This window comes from Coenobita brevimanus, chromosome 57 (assembly GCF_032717465.1).
Source record: "Coenobita brevimanus isolate Jiangsu-jjx chromosome 57, ASM3271746v2, whole genome shotgun sequence".
Classification (NCBI taxonomy): domain Eukaryota; kingdom Metazoa; phylum Arthropoda; class Malacostraca; order Decapoda; family Coenobitidae; genus Coenobita; species Coenobita brevimanus.
Window position 1 is genome coordinate 16,845,021 of NC_137010.1, and position 21,130 is coordinate 16,866,150.

Here is a 21,130-nt window from a genome sequence, read left to right on the forward strand (position 1 = left end):
GTCACAACACTAGGGGTAGCCACTGCGTGGGTCACAAATACACAGTGCACAGATACGACCTCACTATACGGCATCCACGGGAGAGAATGAGAGTGCAACAGTAGGCCTGGCGCTTCAGGTGGGCTGCTCCCACAATGCTTTATGATTGGCTGGCTTATTGTGGGGTCTGCATGTGTGCCAATTGGGTCCCATGTCTGAGCCAGATGATTTGCATCACTGCCAAATAATGCATAGTCCCGCCGATTGCTTCCCATTTCTGAGCCAGATATTGCCTAATTTCACTGGGTATTGTTTTAATAGAGCCAAGCAAAAAGTGCTGGATATTGCAGTGATGGAAAATTGAGAGATTACTGTACCTTCTTCCAGTTCTAATAATATCCATCTACCATGACAAATGTGTTGTGAGTCACCTCATGCATTGCTGGTGGTTCAGAAGGGTCGTGTGATGTGCCACATTTATTAACCCTTGCCAGGTGTTGCAAAAATAAGTTTGGTGGGCTCAGAGGTGTTCGTTAAATCTCAAATCCGGTATATCATTGTTTGATAAAGCAGGGGCTTACTGCACATCAGTTGGTATGTGATAAATTTATTGAACAATAGCCAAAAGTTATACCCAGTTCATGATAACGATGGCAAAATTTCCTTATACAGTTTTGTGATGGTAGTGTGCAACAATCCCATGTGGACATGGTGACACACACAAGCCCACAGTCTTATGTTTGACTCAAGATAACAGCTCAGTGTTTAGCTGTGCAGAACCCCCATCTTAGGCCTCTGCACATGCAGCCTCCTTTGCATTGCCCATTTGAAGACCCCATCTCGCTTTTCCACTCTCTGTGATAGTCTCCCTTGCATTTCCAGAGTTACCTGTTTGTTTGGCACCTGTAAGGCCATCAAAAAACCATCACTATCACCAAATAATAGTGCAATGTGTGATATATAGTAAGGCAGTGTGAAAGGGGAGTGAAAGATAGGAATAATAGATTGTTGGTGGAGAAGAGAGTGAAATTGAGGAGGTGGAAGGAGCACTTTGAGGATTTGTTGAATGTAGAGAACGACAGCAGTGTAAGTGGTTGGGGAATGGCTGAGAGAAGAAGATATGAGAGGAGGGAGGAAGAGATCAGTAGGACGGAAGTAGTGGAAGCAATGAAGATCAAGTTGGGAAAGGTCCCAGGAATTGATGGAGTGTGTGCTGAAATGCTGAGGTATGGGGGTGAGATTGTTGTGGAGTGGATATGGAAGTTGTGTAGATTAGCTTGGGAAGAGGGAAGGGTTCCAGAGGACTGGAAATCAGGTATAATTGTTCCTTTATATAAAGGAAAAAGGGAGAGAGAAGTATGTGGTAACCATAGGGGTATTTGCCTTCTTAGTGTGACTGAAAAAATATATGGTAGAATACTCATTGATAGGGTTAGGCAGATGACAGAGGAGCTAGTTGGAGAAGAACAAGGGGGATTTAGGAAGGGAAAAGGGTGTGTAGATCAGATATTTGTTCTTGGAGAAGTATCTAGAGAAGGGAAAGAAAGTGTATGCTGCCTTCATGGACTTGGAGAAAGCTTATGACAGACTAGATAGGCAAGGTATGTGGAAGGTATTAAGAATATATGGAGTGGACGGGAAATTGTTGAATGCTGTGAAGAGTATGTACGAAGGAGCTAGGGCTACGGTGCGAGTGGATGGTGAGTTGAGTGAGTTCTTTGATCTCAATGTGGGACTGAAACAGGGTTGTGTAATGTGTCCATGGCTGTTTAATATATACATAGATGGGGTTGTAAAGGAGGTGCAGGGTAGGTCAGTGGATGTGGGGGCGGCTCTAATGAATGGGGGTGAGATTTGGAAGATTCCGGTGTTGCTGTTTGCTGATAATAAAGTACTGTTGAGTGAAGATGAATGGGAGTTGCAAGGTTTGGCGAATGAATTGGGACAGTGTGTAGGAGGAGGAAGCTGAAAGTTAATGTAAACAAGAGTAAAGTCATGGTGTTTGAGAGGAATGAAGTCACAGAATGTACTGTGAGGTTGGATGGTGAGGATATGGAGAGTGTGAGTGCATTCAAGTACTTGGGTAGTGTGATGATTAAGGATGGAACTTTGGGGGATGAAGTGCATGAAAGGGTACAGCAGGGAAGGAAGGTTGTTGGTTCACTGAAAGCGGTGATGTGAAATAGGGATGTGAGTATGGAAGTTAAGAAGTCACTGCATGATAGTATTGTGATCCCTACCCTGACATATGGAAGCGAGGTGCAAGAGGGGAACAAGTCAAGAGTGAGAGCAGTGGAAATGAGTTACTTGAGAGGAGCATGTGGAGTGACATGGAGGGACAGGTTGACGAATGAAGTGAAGGAACGTTGTGGGGTGGATGTGGACGTGGTTGAGAAGATTAGGAGAAATACACTGAGGTGGTTTGGACATGTGGAGAGAATGGAGAATGAAAGACTGACTAAGTGGGTGTATGTAGGTGAGGTGGAGGGAGGGAGAGGGAGGGGTAGGCCGAGGTTGAGGTGGAGGAATGGAGTTGAGAGGTATATGAGGGAGGGGGGGTGAGTTGAAGGGAAGGTAGTCAAATGGTGGGTGACAGAGCAACTTGGAGGTGTTTTGTCTGCGGCCACCCTTTGCGGGATTAGGGCGTTGGGCTATAGATAGATAGTGATATATAGAGAGAGAACTTTTTGTGTACAGTGGGGCACCAATTTTCGCGCCTAATTGGGTCCAAAAATAATGCGCGAAAATGGAATTAGCGAAAGTTGGGGCATTGTCTTTATGGCAAAAAGGCTAATTGGTTCCCGGTTATCCTAAAGTAACATCAGATTTTCATTTTCACTTGCAATACAGTACATCAAATCACTATTGTACATTGCATTGTGAGATACAAACAATAAAAACTGTACAGTACACATTATATGAGGAGAAACATACCACAGAGACCAGGCTGAGGTGTTTAATGGATGTTGGGGGTAAGTATCCGAGGCGCGTGGCGGGCTTATTTAGCCACGCCAGACGCATTGGTGCCACCTCTTGCTGCCTCTCTACCACTCTCTCTCTCTCTGCCTGCTCAGATGCAACTTGATGCAACACTTCCACTCTGTGCTGAATTTCCCTTTGTGCTAGGTTCTCTTGAACAAATCCATCGAAATCTTCATCCAGGTTAAGCTCTTCTATGGCACTGTCAGTAGGGATAGCACCATGGTCGGCTGCCCCCTCGGCTTCCAATGGTACTTCCACCTCCGTTATTTCCTTAGTCTTCTGCAGGTAGCGTGTGATAAGAGCCTGCTACCCTTCATGGATGCGTTTATTGAACACTTCACCAATCAGACTTGAACCATTTAACCGTGAGAATCCAACACAATGGAGCTAGCACGCTCGTACACAATGGCGGGAATGGGTGGACAGAGTGTTGACATGACGTCATTCAAGATGGCGGTGGGTTGCGGGCGGGCGGTGCAGGAAATTCAAAGTTAAAAATATTGTCCCAAACCCAAAATTTGTGCGCGAAAATCGATTTTTTTCAAGCGAAAGTGGAAGTTAGGGAATATTTGGTGCATGCCGCGAAAGTGGATTCCGCGAATCCTGCTGTAGCGAAAGTTGGTGCCCCACTGTATGTAAAGTACTGAAACTTGTGACATGGAAGTCCTGTCTGATGGTACCCCCATTTTAGCTTGGTGCTGCTGATGCAACCAATGCCAACCCTAAAAGGGTAAGGTGTAGGCTTTCCTGTGATGTAAAATTGGACATTGTTGAATACCATAAGGAGGAACAGGGGGTGGTTGTCCAGGCCTTCCAACTGTCCCCCACCCTCGGGGGGAATCCTTGCTGATGACTTGGGCTAGCTTGGATGTACGGTGGGTGGCAGAGATGTTTTTTGAGATATTAGGTTACGTGGTCCTTGGTCCCCTCTCTATCCCCATTGAACCCATTTTATATTTACCTCAGTATACAATAAATCAGTATGTGATGAGTTTTCACTTGACGTAACCCTGTCACATACCATGGCGTGACTGTTTACAAGGATTTTTTTCAAACACATTCTCATCATAAAATGAGAGTGTCCTGTAATACAATAAGTAGACATAGTGCAACAAAGGATATGCCACAAAACAAAGGTCTGAATGTGATATCTGTGAGAGGCTTGCATGATGGATCTTTAGTACCCACATTGACATACGAGTGACATTTTGGTGTGGTATGAGATGAAAAGTCAGAGGGAAGAGCAGTGGATATGGGGGTACTAAGTTAATAGGATAAGGAATAATTTGATTTGTGAAAGACATGGAGTAAGAAAGTCTGGACATTAAGTTCAAGAGAGAGTGCTTAGACTGCATCATGTAGAGAAAATGGTTGTGGTGAAATGGGTGTATGTGAATGTGTTTGAAAGTGGGAGGAGGCATGATAAACTGAGAAGAAGGTGGATAGATATGGCAAATGAGTGTTTGATAAAGCAGGGTTTGGAGGTTGATCAGACTAGGGACCTGATAGTGGACTGCACTGGTTGGAGGAGGTTTGTATGGAGGAATGTATGACAGGTGTTTTGCACCCCTGTTTCTACCCAGTGATGTGATAATCATATTGACTCAAGGTGTTAGGCAGTGTGAAGTTTGGATGTTTATGCCCATGAGGTGTAGTTGGGAATCCATGGACACGAATGGCCTTTGAAAGAGAGTGTTGCCTATTGAATCGGTCGGGCTTTGATAGTCATCCCTCTATCAGATTATTTCTTGCTTTCTGGACCCTAGTTCACCCCACCACTTGATGGGAAAAGAGGTCGCAGTGATGATGATGATGATTGATTGATTGATTGATGATGATGATTATGAATTATTCATGATGATGATTGATGATAATGAGTGATGATGATGCGGTGATCCTGATTGATGATGATGATGATGATTAATGATGATGATTATGGTGATGATGGTGATCCTGATTGATGATGATGGTGATTAATGATGATAATTGATGATGATGATGATATGATGATGATGATGAACCATTTTTACAGGACTTTGAGTGGGACCCGGTTAAGAAGCATATTTACGGACACATCACACGACAAGATGTCTCGAGACAACGCCATCAATGTACTGAGAGCAGATGTGGTGAAGAAACTTACTGAAGATGGTGTGGATGTGAATGAAGCAAACTTGGCTTTTTCCAGAGTCAGCAAGAGCATCTTCAGGGAAATTATTCTGGATGAAGAAATTAGGTAAGGAAAAAAGTGGGAGTTTACTGATGTTGTGTGGTTATATTCACTGTCGTATTACCTGTGTGTTTATAAAACTAATTAACACTTTCTATACGGTGTAGAGCAGTTTATCTATCTGTCTGTTGCGAGATGCCTTAATCCTAGAGGGAATGGCCATTGCCTCTGCTCTACCCTGTCCCTTGCCAGCTGGCAGTTTTTTTTCTATCTCATTCTATTCTTGTTCATAAATCTATCTGCCCTGTTCAGCCACCTTATTCTTATTCTCCCTCTCCTCCCTTTCTCCATCCACCTTGCATAAATATGTTCTTTTAGTCAGTCTCCTTTCACTCCATTCCCTCCACATGGCCTGGCCATCTTGTGATACTCCTGACGCTTTCCAGCTTATCAGCATTAAAATCACAGTGCTCTCAAACTTCCTCATTTGTCTGTCTTTCTTTGGAACTCCACAAGCTCCTCACAGATAACTTATTTTCACGTTTCTCACTCCTGACATGTCCTCCCAGCAGTCATGGCATCACTTCTATACATTAGTGTCGGGATCATGAAACAGCACAGTACAGTACTGTCCTGTAGTGACACCCCATTTGCTGAAGATGGACGCCTTTATGCGGAAGCACCAGTGTAACCAGGCAGCACAGCTTCACTTCTGTAACAGAAATGGCCCTTAACATTCCTTGCCACCCAAAGGGAGATCAGTTACATCTCATTATATGAGTGTTCACTAGGGGATAAATCAGTATAATGATGAACAAAAAGTTTGACCCATTATTGGAATAATGATGGTGAAATGATCACAAATTTGCTAGAACAATGTCTCCCAGTCAGCTGATCGAGCCAAGATGGCTGCCCACTGTTTACATTTGCTGTGATTGTCTGCTTTTCGTTCCATTATGTGTGTGAAGGATATCGAAACACCATTGTTATTGCCAGATAGCAGTGCAAGTGCTTAACAAATAGTGCAGTTTGTGATATTAAATAAAGGTATAGCTTTTTTGGTGAAATGAGTGAAACTTGTGACTTTAAAATTGTCTACCTCCCAGTCATCTGTTAATGGTGCTTCCCAGTCAGCTGATTGAACCAAGATGGCCACCCATTGTTTACATTGCTGTGATCATCTGTCTTTCATTCCATTTTGTGCATGAAGGGCCATTGAAACACCATTGCTAGTGCCAAATAACATTGTAAGTTCGTAACAAATGGTGCAGTGTGCAGTTTTTAGCGAAGTGAGAACTTTGTGTGTGTGTGTGTGTGTGTATTTACCTATTTGTATTTACCTATTTGTAGTATACAGGAATTGAGCAATGCTCGTGTTGTCCTGTCTCCATATCCACATTTATCAAGTCTACCTTTACACACATGAATGTTTTTCTCATGCACCACCTCTTTGTCTAAGTCATTCCAAATATTTAAGAATATACCTAATTGTGATATACACGGAATGTACTATGCTCGTGGGTTTCCGTCGCTGTTTCTCAATAAGTCGAATTTAACTTTAAACTCGTTTAAGTTTTTAGACTGGACGATCTCTTTGTCCAGGCTATTCCATAAGTCTATACTTCTGTAAGGAAAGCTATATTTCTTGATATCCTTCAAGCAGCTTGACTTTTTCAATTTCATTCCATGTCCTCTTGTTGCTCTCTTATCCCATACAAACAGATCTTCTTTGTCAATTTTATCTACTCCCACCATGGTCCTGAACACCACAATCATGTCTCCCCTCTTTCTCCTTTCCTCTAACGAAGGCAAATCCAATTTTTCCAGCCTCTCTCTGTATGACAGGTCTGTCAGACTGGGGACCATCTTGGTTGCTGTTCTTTGTATTCTCTCAATCTTGTTTATATCTTTCTTTTTGTGTGGGGACCACACTACCGCTGCATATTCTAACCTGGGGCGGATCATGGCCACTATCAATTTTTTCATCATTTCCTCATCCATATAATGAAATGCTACTCTTATGTTAGTCAAGAGCTTATAAGTCTCTCCAACTATCTTGTTAATGTGCTTTTCTGGTGACAAACTATCTTGGACCAGCACTCCCAAATCTTTCTCTTCTCTCCTTTTTGTGATTAATTCATTACCCAAAAAATAATTCAGTGATGGTCTCCTGGTACTTTTACCCATTTCCAATATTTTACATTTCTTTACATTAAATTTCATTTCCCACGTCCGGCTCCAATTGTGTATCCAATTGTGTATCCTCCTGCAGTATTTTACAATCCTCCTCAACCTCTATCTTCCTCAAGATCTTTACATCATCAGCAAACAGACTCGCATAACTGTTCACTCCATCTACCATATCATTTACGTAAATCAGGAACATTACTGGCGCCAACACTGAGCCTTGAGGGACTCCACTTGTTACTTCCCTCCATCCAGACATCTTTTCCTTTATTACTGTCCTCATTTGTCTGTCTCTCAAAAAGTCTCTCATCCATTCCAGAAGTTTCCCCTTTAGTCCTCCTATATATTCTAGTTTCCACATTAGTCTCTTATGAGGTACCTTGTCAAAGGCCTTCTCTAAGTCTAAGTACACACAATCCACCCAACCATCTCTCTCCTGTACCACATCAATCGCTCTTGAGTAAAAGCTCAACAAGTTTGAAACACATGACCTTCCACTTCTGAATCCAAACTGACATTCAGCCAAAATATTCATCTCTTCCAGATATTTTATCCATCTGTCTTTCAGGATTCTCTCACACAATTTTGCGACCATGCTGGTTAGAGACACTGGTCTATAAATCAGGGGTTCTTCCCTGTTTTCTCCCTTGTAAATTGGTACCACATTTGCCCTCTTCCATTCTTTTGGCACTTTCCCCTCTTCCAGTGAGCATACAATTAAGCTGTGAATTTTATCCGCCAGTTGTTCTCTGCATTCCTTCAGTACCCAATTAGAAATTCCATCAGGTCCTGGGGCTTTCCTTACATCTTGAGTTTCCAGTAATTTATACACTTCCTGCACCTCCACTTTTATATCTTTCATCACCGGAACATTTCTAATCACTCCCTCCCCTTCCACAAGCTCCTTTTCTTTAGTGAAAACTGACTGGAAACGTTTGTTCATTATTTCTGCTTGCATTGCCGCATCCTTAAAGACCTCTCCATCTACTTTCAGCTTGGTGATTCCTTCCTTTTGTTTCAGTTTGCCATTAACAAATCTATAAAACAGTTTGGGTTCATCCTTGCATTTGTCAATTATACCTTTTTCAAAATTCCTTTCTGTTTCCCTACGTATTCTTGTGTATTCGTTTCTTGTTCTTTTATATTCTTCCTTTGTTCTGTCGTTACCTCTCTTTCTCCAATTGTTCCACGCCTTATCTCTCTTTTTTTTGGCTATCATACACCTTCTATTAAACCACTCCTTTTTCCTGTTTTCTTTCCCTCTTACTCTTGGTACAAATTTTTCCACTCCCAAATTATAGAGGTCTAGAAAGATATCCCACTTCCTCTGTATCTCTCTTGTTTCTCTGAATTTTCTCCAATCCGCATTTTCAAAAAAGTTTCTCAATCCTGTAAAATTTGCTTTGCCAAAGTTGTATCTTCCCTGTCTATGAAGCTCGTCTCTTGGCTCGACGTTTCCTATTAACATCTGGAACTCAATGACCACGTGATCACTTTTTCCCAAAGGACAGAGATATTCCAATGATTCTGTTACATCGGGTTCTTTGGTGAACAGTAAATCTAACCTTGCTGGTGTGTCCTCACCTCGAAACCGTGTCTCTTCTTTGACCCACTGCGTCATCACATTATTCATTATTATATTTAATAACATAGTACCCCACGAATCCTCGCCGCCTCCCGAGTACCATTCCTCCCAGTTCACCTCTTTACAATTAAAGTCACCCACCAAAATTATATTATTGCTTTTCTCAATTATTTTTTGCAAGTAGCTAGCCATATCTGACAACATCTCATGGTATTCGTCATCCTTCCATGCTCTCGTCTTTGGGGGAACATACACTACCGCCATATCTCTCTTAACATTCTCTCCAGTTTCTAATTTCATATATATCACTTCAGCCCTGCCTTCTCCCATTTCCACAGTATCTACATTTATGTTGTTCTTCACTGCTATCATCACTCCTCCTCCCTTTTTTTCTTTTCTGTCTTTTCTCCACAGTTTGTATTTACCATCTCCCAAATGAACATCAATATCTTCTCTTAATTTGGTCTCTACAAAGCACATGACATCAGGTTCATGTTCTCTCAAGAAATCATTAATTTCGATCCTTGTCGATATGAAACCATCAACATTAGTATATATCACCTTCAAATTAGTTTTGACATTATTAATACCCTCTTCTCTCCTACTCTCTGTCCGTACCACTTCCTCAACTTCTGATCTTTCACAACCATTCCCCCTAGTTTCCTTCACTTCTATTTCCTTAAATACCATTTCCTTACTTTCATATCCAATACTCTCCAAAAAAAAGTATTACGTTCTTCCTCTGTCCTCTTATCATTTTTTTCCTTTACTTCTTCCTTTAATGATTTTAAAACTTCTCTTTCTTCTTCATTCAGATCTTTTCTTATTATAATATTTTCCATCCCCGCCTCTTTGCTTAATTTCCAGGTCACTTTAAGTATCTCATTACACTTTCTGATGTAAACTTGACTCTCATTGGTCTTGTTTCCCCTTTCTTATAAGGCCCTATCCTCCTTACTTCCTCAATTTCTTTTACCCACTTGTCTCCTTCGGGGTCAATCTTGCCTAATATTCCTCTCACCATGTTCGTGTCTCTCTCGAGTCTTGCGAACCTAACCTTTTCTTCCTCTTCCCTGTTTCCAAATACTACCACACATCTGTTCCTTTCTGCAGTTTCTCTCACTATTTTCTCTTTTTTCTTCAGTATTTTCACTACATTTTCTTCCATTTCTTTCTTGTTCATTTCCCTTTCTTCCTGGATGATCTCTCTTAAGCTGACCACTTCTTTCTGTTCTTCTTCTACGTGTGCCCACTTTGCCTTGTGTTCTTCTAGTACATTGCTCACCTTCTCCGTTTTATTAGTACTCTCTTCAAGTTTCCTCCTCAGTTCAACATTTTCCCTCTTCAAATTCTTAATCTCTTCATTGGCTGTTTCGTTGGACTGGATTAGACTCTGTATGGTGGTTTCCGTATTTCCTGACATCCTTTATCACTAGATTCTCTACTTTTTTTTCGAGTTCACTAATCCTCATAATTAATGTTTTCACCAGGTCCATGACATTAGTATTAGCATCAAATCCTTGAAATTCCATTCCCTCATTGTTTACATTTTCGGCCATCTTTCAACCCTGTGTGTGTGTGTGTGTGGTAGGTGGGGGCACTCATCATCCACTCATTTGATGTAGTGCTGCTCTCTGGTGTTTGCCCTTTCCTCTCCTCCCTCCATTCCTTCCTTCCTCTTCAGTCTTTCTTTACATCATTCTTTCCTCGTCCTTCTGCCTACAGGTGACTTTACACTCCCTCTTTTGTCTTTCTTTTTCTCATTCTTTCCATTTCCTTCTGCTTATGGGTGACTCTGCTCTGAGTGACAAGCTAAATGGTTTACTGTACACCAGGAAATCACATACTGTACAAAATAGTTTTAAATAAGTGCTGTGCATGTCTGGTAGGGAATTATTTAGGTGGCTTTCAGAGTTAGGCTGGGTTAGGGTCATAAGTACCAGTCCAGCAGTCAGAGGCCCACTTTCTGGACGGGACCACTTTCCAGACATTCATTTGGCTCTATTACATCGGATAGTGGAGGATTTAGTGTATATATATATATATATATATATATATATATATATATATATATATATATATATACACACACACACACACACACACACACACATCTTGGTCCCAATTAACGCGCCTATATGGTGGATGTGCAAGTGTGTTCTATTTGATATCTCACTAATTGAAACACATAACTTATGGAAAAATTCATTTGGTGGATCAGTGACCCCAACTTTAGGGGTTAAACTTTTAAATACAGATAATTACCCTGGTACTAAATAATGGTATACACACACACACACACACACACACACACACACACACACGTGTACACATACCTTTGATGAGCTGGTCTAAACCAGTTTGCTGCCCCCCCCCTTTCATGAATAATATGAAGTAATGTGCACCGAAACTGCACTAAAATCATACTAGAGTGGCTGAAAGTGTTATTTTTTATTATACTGTGAATTACTGTGATAAAATAGAAGTGAGTTAGTGATATTTCGCTATAATCAGAGAAGTCATATGCCAAGCGCATTAGCAAGCAAGCATTTTTGCGATTGCAAACTGTGTATCTAAGCTACCAACTGGCTCATGACATTATATCAATAAGTTTGATAAAAGTAAACGGTAATAAAAGTCATTCATGAAGTTTTATAAAGTTTGTAATGATTTTCGTCTTATCGTTACTGTTCCGCTAATGTCGAGCATAAACACTGGAATATCATAATAAAACCATATGAGACTGGCTAGAAGTGTTTTCATTTATTTATTATTATTATTGTAATTATTGTGATCAGGTAACATGGCAGTAATCCTAGTTTGTACAGAAAAAAATCTTGTGGTTTGGTGGAAATTTCCACCTCACTGGACTCTTTCCAGCGTCAGACGATCAAAACACACCTTGTATTCTCTCAAATCATTCTCCGAGCTTGGAATGCGTATGGACATGCAGTTTGTTGCAAACGATAGTAGAAAGATTGACGTTTGACAAAAATATTAGCTCTTAGGATTAAGGATAAGTGGGATAAAACACGAGCACATTCAGTAGACTGTCGTCATGGCTGCTGCAGCCAAAGGGTTGAGGCGTCTGCAGCAGCCAAGATTCGGCAGCTCTGCAATATGGAGAGCTCTCCTGGTGATGTTAGCATCGGGGTACCTCCTCTTGTCTCGCCTCCTATAATGTATCCTTGATAGATGCTACAGTAATCACATCTTCTGCTGTGGTGACTTCACCAGCATTGTTAACCTGAGTCGTGGATATTAAGAGAGCTCGCACTATTTGATCACACGCTAATTGGGACCTAAGTGTACCTAGAGGGTGGGTGGAGAGGGGGGAAGTGGGCATGAAACACCCCCACACACGATGTAGATGTACTGGTGAGTAGTTTGGGTGGGAGGGGACAGCGGGCTGTATCCAATCAGCCAGAGATAGGTGGAGAAGTGGCCGGGGGGGGAGGTCCCCTGAGAGACGAGGTGAGGGAGCGGGATTTTCCTTCCTGCCACCTCATCTCCTAGTTCAGATTGGATAGAACCATTTACATCATAAAAGGGGCTAGCTTATTGCTCAGCAGTTTTTGACAAACATTCTACGATCATCAGTTGCAGGACTCTACTTGGCAAGCTTGCAAACTGATGATTGTCATTCATAGTACTTTAGGGGTCAATATTTAAACATTCATAGGCACAGTGTTCAGATAGCAGAAGGAATCACTGAAAACAGTCTAACAGCAGTTCATTCTATCAGCACTGAATTACTTGAACCAAGTTGGTCCCTCACCTCGATAGCCACAAGCATAGGTAATTGGAAAAATACACAAAATATAGCCTTAAAAATAATTACAGGATACCTTACAACCAGACTGCAGATCACCTACATCATGAAACAAAAATACTTCTTCAAGGATTATGTGAGTATGAGAGGCACAGAGTTATTTCAGCTTAATCTGTCCCTTCCGTGTAACGTTATGTTACATTCCCTCCTTAACAAGAAACAGTAAATGAACAGCAGTCCATCACTAGACAGAATGTCTCAATAGCATCCCTTTTCTTCCACCTAACACTACACTTAACAGACATCTACACATCAGGGTTGTACAACAATCCCTTGGTTATGGCACGTAATTAGTACTGTGCCTAGCATGTGATAACAAAATTGCGTGATAACGAAAGCACAAAACCTGTGGGATTTATCCTAGTTGGTACCGGGGACCCCACTCATAAACTCAGATTTTCTCTTTTTATAATTATTTAGTCCCACAAAAAACATACATACTGTTATGGTAAGTATCAGAAACACGTGTAGGCATGGTTATGTTAGTAGAAAATGATGAAAAGGACACAATAAGATAGAAACATACCTTATAAAGACCTGAGATTGGCTTGAGGTAAGGGGTTCTTGAGGCTTGGGGGTGGAGAGTTGGTGGTGTCCACCACGTAGGATCTACTCCTCTAGTAGAGCTTCATCACTGAATCCCTCAAAGCTATCAGAAACCTCAGATTTTGCACCATCATTGTAAGCAGAAATTTGCTCAGGTGCATGATAATGGTGTTTTTAGCCAAAATGCATGGTAAGGGCAGGAGTGCAAATTTTTATCAAGCAGTGATAATAAAAGCCACTGTAACCGAGGGATCACACTTGGTTATTCTTTTTCAGAGCTTTCATAACACTTCTTCCAAAGTGTTTTATATTACATCTGTCTATTTGTCTATCTATAGCCCGACGCCCTGATCCTGCAAAGGGTGGCTGCAGACAATATGCCTCCAAGGCGCTCTGTCACCTACCATTTGACTGCCCTCCCCCCAGCTCACTCCCCCTCCCTCATATACCTCTCAACTATTACATCCTACTTGAAATTCTCACGTATGTTACTGATGCAAAGTACACTCATACTAGAAAGATATAACTCGCATACAGGAAGGTACAGTGTTAAGGTGTATTATGCAAAATTAATTACTAAGGAAGATGTGAAGTCTCATATGCCAGCGAGAATACTGGCCTTAGTTAACACAGTCAGGGTATTCATCATCATCATCATCATCATTATCCTAGCCCTGATAACAAATCCCCTAATCCTGAATATCAGATTAACACCCCCTCTGTGAGCCCCAGTCACTATCCATGCAGGTACAATGGGTGAGGACTGAAGAACCTGTAACTGATCAGCCTTGCCTTACAACAGTTAACAGTTTTACAGTTCGTGGCTATGTCCTAACCATCGAGATTCATGCAGCTGTAACAGATTGACTCAAATGATTAATCAGTTGCAATAATTCCTCATCCCTGTTTATGGAGATGTGATACTCAGGGAAATCATCGTCGTCATCATCGTTGTTAGTGTCATAGTTATATCATCATTATCATCAGCAGCATTGCCATGGTAAGTTCCCAGATCTGCAGATTTTTATCAGTTCCTAATCCTGAACAAATACCCACTTTGTAATCTCAGACCCCCAACCTGTGCAGGTGTGATGGGCGAGGACTGAAGGACCTGCGGCCAGTCAACTGTGAGGTGGACCTCTTCAAGCCACTGCATGGGTCATCTAGTTTCCAGCGTGGGCAGACACAGGTCCAGTGTACCCTTGCACTTGATGCTCCCGAGAATATATCCAAGCTTGACCCACTGCTGCAGGCCACTGGGTAAGGGAATGGAGTGGGGTAGGTGGGTGGATGGGTGGAGGAGAGTGAGTGGATGGATGTGTGAGTGAGTGAGTGGATTGGTTGGGATGAGTCAATAGATGGGGATGAATGACTTAGGTACTGTAAGTGGGTGGGTAGTGAGTGGATTGGTTGGGATGAGTGGGTAGATGAGGGTGAATGACTGAGTTACTGTATGTGGGTGGGTAGTGAGTGAATGACTGTATGAATGGATGTGGATGAGTGGGTGGGATTGAGTGGTGGATGAATAGTGAGTGAGTGAGTGAGTTAGGATGAATGCACAGGTGGAGATGAGCAAATGGGTGTGGTTGGTAGTGTGAGTGGGTAGGTGAGTGGAGGTGATTGAGTGGGTGAGTAGCATCTCCATCCCTCCCTTTCTGTATTTCCTAACTCAACATACCTCCTTCTCTCCTGTTCCTCTTCATACCTTGCTTTTCCTCATCCCTCTTCCTTCATACCTCCTTCTCTCCCCTCACCTTAAATACCTCCCTTTCCTCTTCCTGTATACCTCCCTCCTTCCCTTCACCCTACCTGTTGTACCTCCTGCCCTCCTCCCAATCCTCTCCCATCTTCCATCACTTTCTTCATCCTGCTTATGAATCTGGTGGCGTGGGTGCACTGGTTGAGGAGAAATGGATTTTATGTCATCACCATATGTCCCTCAGGTTGGCCTGGATTATGAAGAAAAAGATAGGTTGTGGGATGACTTGATACATGTGGATGGTGGCATAGGAAATGATGAGATTGTAGTTTTGGTTGAGGATTTAAATGGTCATGTAGGTGAAGCAGCTCAAGGATATGAAGGGGTACATGGGGGATGTGCATATAATACAAGGAATGCAGAAGGGGAAAGGATATTTGACTATGGGGAGGGAATGATAATCATAGTGTACAATGTGCATTTTAGGAAAAAAGATAGTAGGCTGATTACATATGAGTCAGGAGGTAATACTGTAGTAGCCAGATTGACTATTTCTTGATCAGAAGGAGGCTGGTGAAGCATGTAAAAGTTATAGAGAACAAAGAGTGTGTAGCAGGTGGTGAAGAGGGCCTATGTGCCCAGGAGGAAAATATAGAAGTTAAAAAAACAAGCAGTAAGGGATGCCTTCTACAGTGAGATGAGTAGAGTCGTGGCTGAACAGGAAGCTGTTGACAAGTGGTAATGAGCAGTATTGAGCTCTTAAGAGAAATCTCTTGAGAGTTATTGATTTAGTGAGTGGATGGAGAAGGGGCCCTCCAAGACATAAGGTAACTTGGTGGTGGGATGAGGGTGCAGAAGAACTCTTTTCTGGGAATGGAAAAGGAATGGTAACAGAGAGAAATACTTGGCTGCCAAGCATAGGGCTAGATAGGAGGCATACGTGGCAAAATCTGAGTCTCAGAGACTTTTACCTGTTAACCTAAATAATGTTGAAAGGAAGAATAAGGTACTGTGGCAAATCAGATGAAGAGGGAAAGCAGGGATAGGTGAGGTGTCTGTGGAGAATGATGAAAAGGTAGTGGTGAATTGCAAGGATGTTAAAGACTTCTGGAGAGCGCATAATAAAGGGCTGCCAAATGAAGAGTTTGACTAGAACAGAGGTTTGGAGACGGCAGATCAAGCGTTTGGCCCCTGGCATGTGTTTGATGCTGCTACTGTGAACAGAGCAATACAGAGTATGCAGCTGGGGAAGCCAATTGAGGAATTTGACTGGAACAGAGAAGGTTTGGAGTCAGCGGATCCAGTGTTTGGCCCCTGGCTATTGATTGATGCTTTTACTGTGAGCAGGGCAAGAGGTAGGATGCAGCTGGGGAAGGTGGTGGGTGTGTTTGGGTTGACTGCAGAAATGTTGGCCCCAAGAGATATATAAAAGAGGATTTAGGATTTAGGATAGTGTTTGGAAACTTCCTGTACTGTTGTTTGCAGATGATACTGTGTTGTTGAGTGAAGATGAAGGGGAGCTGCAAGGCTTGGTGGATGAGTTTGGGAGAGTGTGTAAGAAACGGAATCTAAAGGTGAATGTAGGGAAGAGTAAAGTGATGGTCTTTGAGAGAGGTGAAGTCAGTGAATGTACAGCGAGGTTGGATGGTGAGGAATTGGAAAATGTGAGTATGTTTAAGTACTTGGATAGTGTGATGAGTAAGGATGGAGGTTTGGAGGGTGAAGTGCTTGAAAGGGTACAGCAGGGAAGAAAGGTTGCTGGTTCTTTGAAAGCAGTGATAAGAAACAGGGAAGTGAGCATGGAAGTGAAAAAGTTACTACGTGACAGTATTGTGATACCAACTCTAACGTACGGAAGTGAAGCTTGGACGTTGTTGGAAGGACACAAGTCAAGAGTGAGAGCAGTGGAAATGAGTTATTTAAGAGGAGCCTGTGGAGTCACATGGAGAGACAGGCTGACAATTGAGGATATAAAGGAGCATTGTGGTGTTGATGTGGATGTGATAGGAAGCGTTATGAGGAACACACTGAGGTGGTTTGGCCATGTGGAGAGGATGGAGGGTGAAAGACTGACAAAGAGAGTGTATGTGAGTGAGGTGGAGGGGGGAAGAGGGAGGGGGAGGCCGAGGATAAGATGGAGGGATGGGGTGGAGAGGTATATGAGAGAGGGGGGTGTGAGTTGGGAGCAGGGCAGTGAAATGGCGGGGGACAGGGCGACTCGGAGGCGATTTGTTTGTGGCCACCCCAAACGGGATTGAGGCGTCTGGCAATAGATAGATAGATAGATAGATTTAGTTACTGATGTGATAAATTCAGTTATATATGAGTATGTTGTCCCAGATGACTGGCTGAAGAGTGGGATTGTAAATGTGTATAAAGGGAAAAGTGATACCCGTGAAAGAGAAAATTATAGAGGTATAAATCTTTTGGATCAGATGATAAAGGAAATGGAGAGTTGTAGGAGGTATGATAGGGGAGCAAGTAAATATTGATGAGATTCTGTTTGGGTTTACGCCAGGCAAAGGAGCCATTGATGCCATATTTATTGTCTGACAGCTTCAGGAAATATATATAGGAAAGAAAAGTGAGTTGTACTTTGTTTTTGTTGATTTCAGAAGGCCTTTGACAGAGTTCCTAGCAAGGAGGTGAAGTGGGCAGTGAGAAAGCTTGGAATCGAGGAGTGGCTGGTTAGAGTGGTTATGGCGTTGTATGTGGGTGCTCGCACCCAGATGAGGGTGAATGGAGCATTGAGTGACCAGTTTTTCTTGAATGTTGATGGGCTTCAGGTCAGTCTTGAGCCCTTTATTGTTTGTCATGGTGCCATAAGTTCTCTCACATGACTTCAGCAATGGACTTCCATGGGAAATGTGTGCCGATGTCTTGGTGTTGATTGTAGAGAAGGAAAGATTCAGGAAATGGAGAGATGGAATGGTGCACATAGGTTTGAGAGTAAATTCAGATAAAACAAAAGTGATGATATCTTGGGCTGGTGGCAGTACTGTACTGTCAAAACAGAGCTAGTGTGGCTAGGTGCAGTTTACCACATGGATGTGGGAAGTAACTGCATCTTGTGCAGTGTTTGTGATAAGTCAGTGCATAAAAGATGTAGTGGTATTAGAGGTGGACTGTGAAATAATGCTGAATTCATTTGTGTGGTGTGTCAGAGAGAGCATCTAGATGTCATGCATGGAAGAATTTATCTTGCTTGAGACACTCTTTAGTGTGTGGAGGAGTTTTGTTATTTAGGGGACATGTTATGTGCTGGATGTGGGGCTGGAGCTAGCTCTTTGGCTAATGTGAGTATTGGTTGAAGGAAGCTCAGGGAACTGTTGTCTCCTCTAGCACTGAGAGGGCTTTCCCTTAATGCTGTGGGATCTTTATATGCAGCATGTGTTTGGAGTGTACTGCTTTTTGGTAGTGAGACTCAGGTAGTAAAGGAACAGGATTTTTGTTGGCTCAGATTACAGAAATGACATTAATTAGATGGATGTGTGAGTGCGTTCTGGAATATGAGGCCAGGGGGGACAAAAATGGCGTCTATCAATCAAGCCTCGGAGTCCCCAGGGGGGGGGGACCATAAATGCCCCCGCCATCTGCCCCTCTCCCGGTGACGACTCAAGGTGCCTGGAACCACTGTCTGACTCTCTTCTTCTTCATTTCTGCAACATTCGCGGCCTTTCATCTAACTTTCGCTCTGTTGAGCACCACCTCTCCTCTAAACCTCACCTTCTTTTTCTGACGGAGACTCAGCTGTCTGAGGCAACCGACAGCAAACCCTTTTCTGTATCCTCCTACTTTCTCTATACTCATTTCAAAGCCAAAGGTGGCTGTTGTGTATACAGTACATACGCAACGACTTATCTTGCTCTCGTGTTCCTGAACTTGATTCTTCTGAATTCTCCACACTCTGGCTTCGGCTTTCCTGTCATTCTCTGACTAAATATATCTGTGCTGTTTACTTATCCCCTAATTCTACTGACTATCAAAAATTCTTCGACTATCTTACTTCTACGATGGAACACATTCTGTCCATTTCTCCTTTCTCTGAAATCTCCATTCTTGGAGATTTCAATGTTCACCACCACCTTTGGCTCTCCTCTCCTTTCACGGATCCACCTGGTGAACAAGCCTACATCTTTTCTATCCTTAATGACCTAGAGCAGCTTGTACAGCACCCTACCCGAATCCCTGACCGCCTTGGAGAGAGCTCCAACATACTTGACCTCTTCCTCACAACTAATCCTTCTGCTTACTCTGTTAATCTTTTCTCTCCGTTGGGCTCCTCCGATCACAACCTTATTACCTTAACCTGTCCTATCACTCCAGTACAGCCTGTGGACCCTCCAGGGAAACGTCGTCTGTGGCATTTTGGAGCCGCGAACTGGGAGGCCCTCAGGCAGTACTTCTTTGATTTTCCCTGGAATGATTATTGCTTCCATGGCCGGGAGCCATCTGAGTGTGCCTCGCGCATTACGGAGGTTATTCTCTCGGGCATGGAAGCATACATTCCTTTCTCATATCCTTTGACTAACGCAAGAAAGCCTTGGTTTAATCACGCTTGTTCTAATGCTGTCCGCAACAAGGAGAGGGCCTACAAAAGGTACCGGAGCCAACCCACCCCTGAATCACATCATCTTTACGTTTCTGCCCGGAATCGTGCTAAGTCTGTTCTTCGCTCTACTAAAAATAATTTCATCCATACTAAATGCTCTCAACTCTCCAACTCGAATTCTTCCTGCTCCTTCTGGCACCTTGCCAAAAATCTTTCTAACAACTTTACCTCATCATCCTTCCCTCCTCTTTTCTACTCTGATGGTTCTGTAGCTATTTCTTCTACTGATAAAGCAGATCTCTTCGCACAGACTTTCTCCTCCAATTCCACCTTAGACGATTCCAGTGCTGTTCCTCCATCACTTCTACCCTCTGACTTCCTCATGGCTGACATTAAAATTTCTTCAGTTGATGTATTTTCTGCCATCACTGGCCTCAGTACTAACAAGGCATATGGGCCTGATGGGGTCCCTCCTGTTGTTCTCAAGAACTGTGCTTCTGTGCTTACACCCTGCCTAGGCAAACTCTTTCGCCTTTGTCTGTCAACTTGTACCTTTCCTTCTTGCTGGAAGTTTGCTCTCATTCAGCCAGTCCCAAAGAAGGGTGACCACTCCCAACCCTCCAACTATCGTCCAATTGCTTTAACGTCCTGTATTTCAAAAGTTTTCGAGTCAATTCTTAATAGAAAAATTTTAAGGCATCTTTCCTATCACAACCTTCTTTCCGATCATCAGTATGGGTTCCGTCAGGGACGCTCCACTGGCGATCTTCTCACCTACCTTTCAGACTCCTGGTCATCCTCCTTTCGGGACTTTGGCGAAAGCTTTGCCATTGCACTTGACATCTCAAAGGCTTTCGATCGTGTCTGGCATAAATCTTTAATTTCCAAACTGCCCTCCTACGGTTTCTATCCTTCTATCTGTGCCTTCATCGCTAGCTTCCTTTCTGGTCGTTCTATAGCCGCTGTTGTAGACGGCCATCGTTCTTCTCCTAGATCTATCAACAGTGGTGTTCCTCAGGGCTCTGTCCTATCACCAACTCTCTTCCTTTTATTCATCAATGATCTTCTAAGCTGTACATCTAACCCTATCCACTCATACGCTGATGACTCCACCCTTCACCTTTCCATTCAGTTCCCGCAACACCCATCTCAACAGTTACTTCAAGAAACAAGGGATGAGGCTATGGCACACCTAATGTCTGACTTGGCTCGTATCGCTGACTGGGGTAAAAATAATATGGTTGTCTTTAATGCATCTAAGACTCAGTTCTTACACCTATCAACCGGACAAAATCTTCCACAGGTATACCCATTAATGTTTAATAATATTCAGCTTAATCCTGCATCATCCTTGAACATGCTTGGGGTTTCATTTACTCAGGACTTATCTTGGAAAATCATATTGCATCTCTTGTAAAATCTGCTTCCAAGAGATTGGGTGTGCTAAGCCGACTCCGCTCTTTCTTTACCCCTGCACAATCGTTGACTCTATACAGAGGTTTTATCCGCCCCTGTGTGGAGTACAACTCTCATGTGTGGGGAGGCTCCCCACATACAGCTCTTCTCAATAGGGTGGAGTCAAAGGCTTTTTGTCTCAT

General features: G+C 42.8%; 1 protein-coding gene across 1 annotated transcript in view; it reads left to right on the forward strand.

Annotated features, from left to right (window-relative positions):
- PNPase (polyribonucleotide nucleotidyltransferase 1) overlaps positions 1-21,130 on the forward strand; it is a 175,217-nt gene that overhangs the window by 63,323 nt on the left and 90,764 nt on the right. Inside the window, exons 7-8 of the mRNA XM_080274224.1 lie at positions 4,994-5,197; positions 14,368-14,541. Of these exons, the coding sequence (XP_080130350.1) occupies positions 4,994-5,197; positions 14,368-14,541 (378 nt within the window). The remainder of the gene's footprint in view (positions 1-4,993; positions 5,198-14,367; positions 14,542-21,130) is intronic.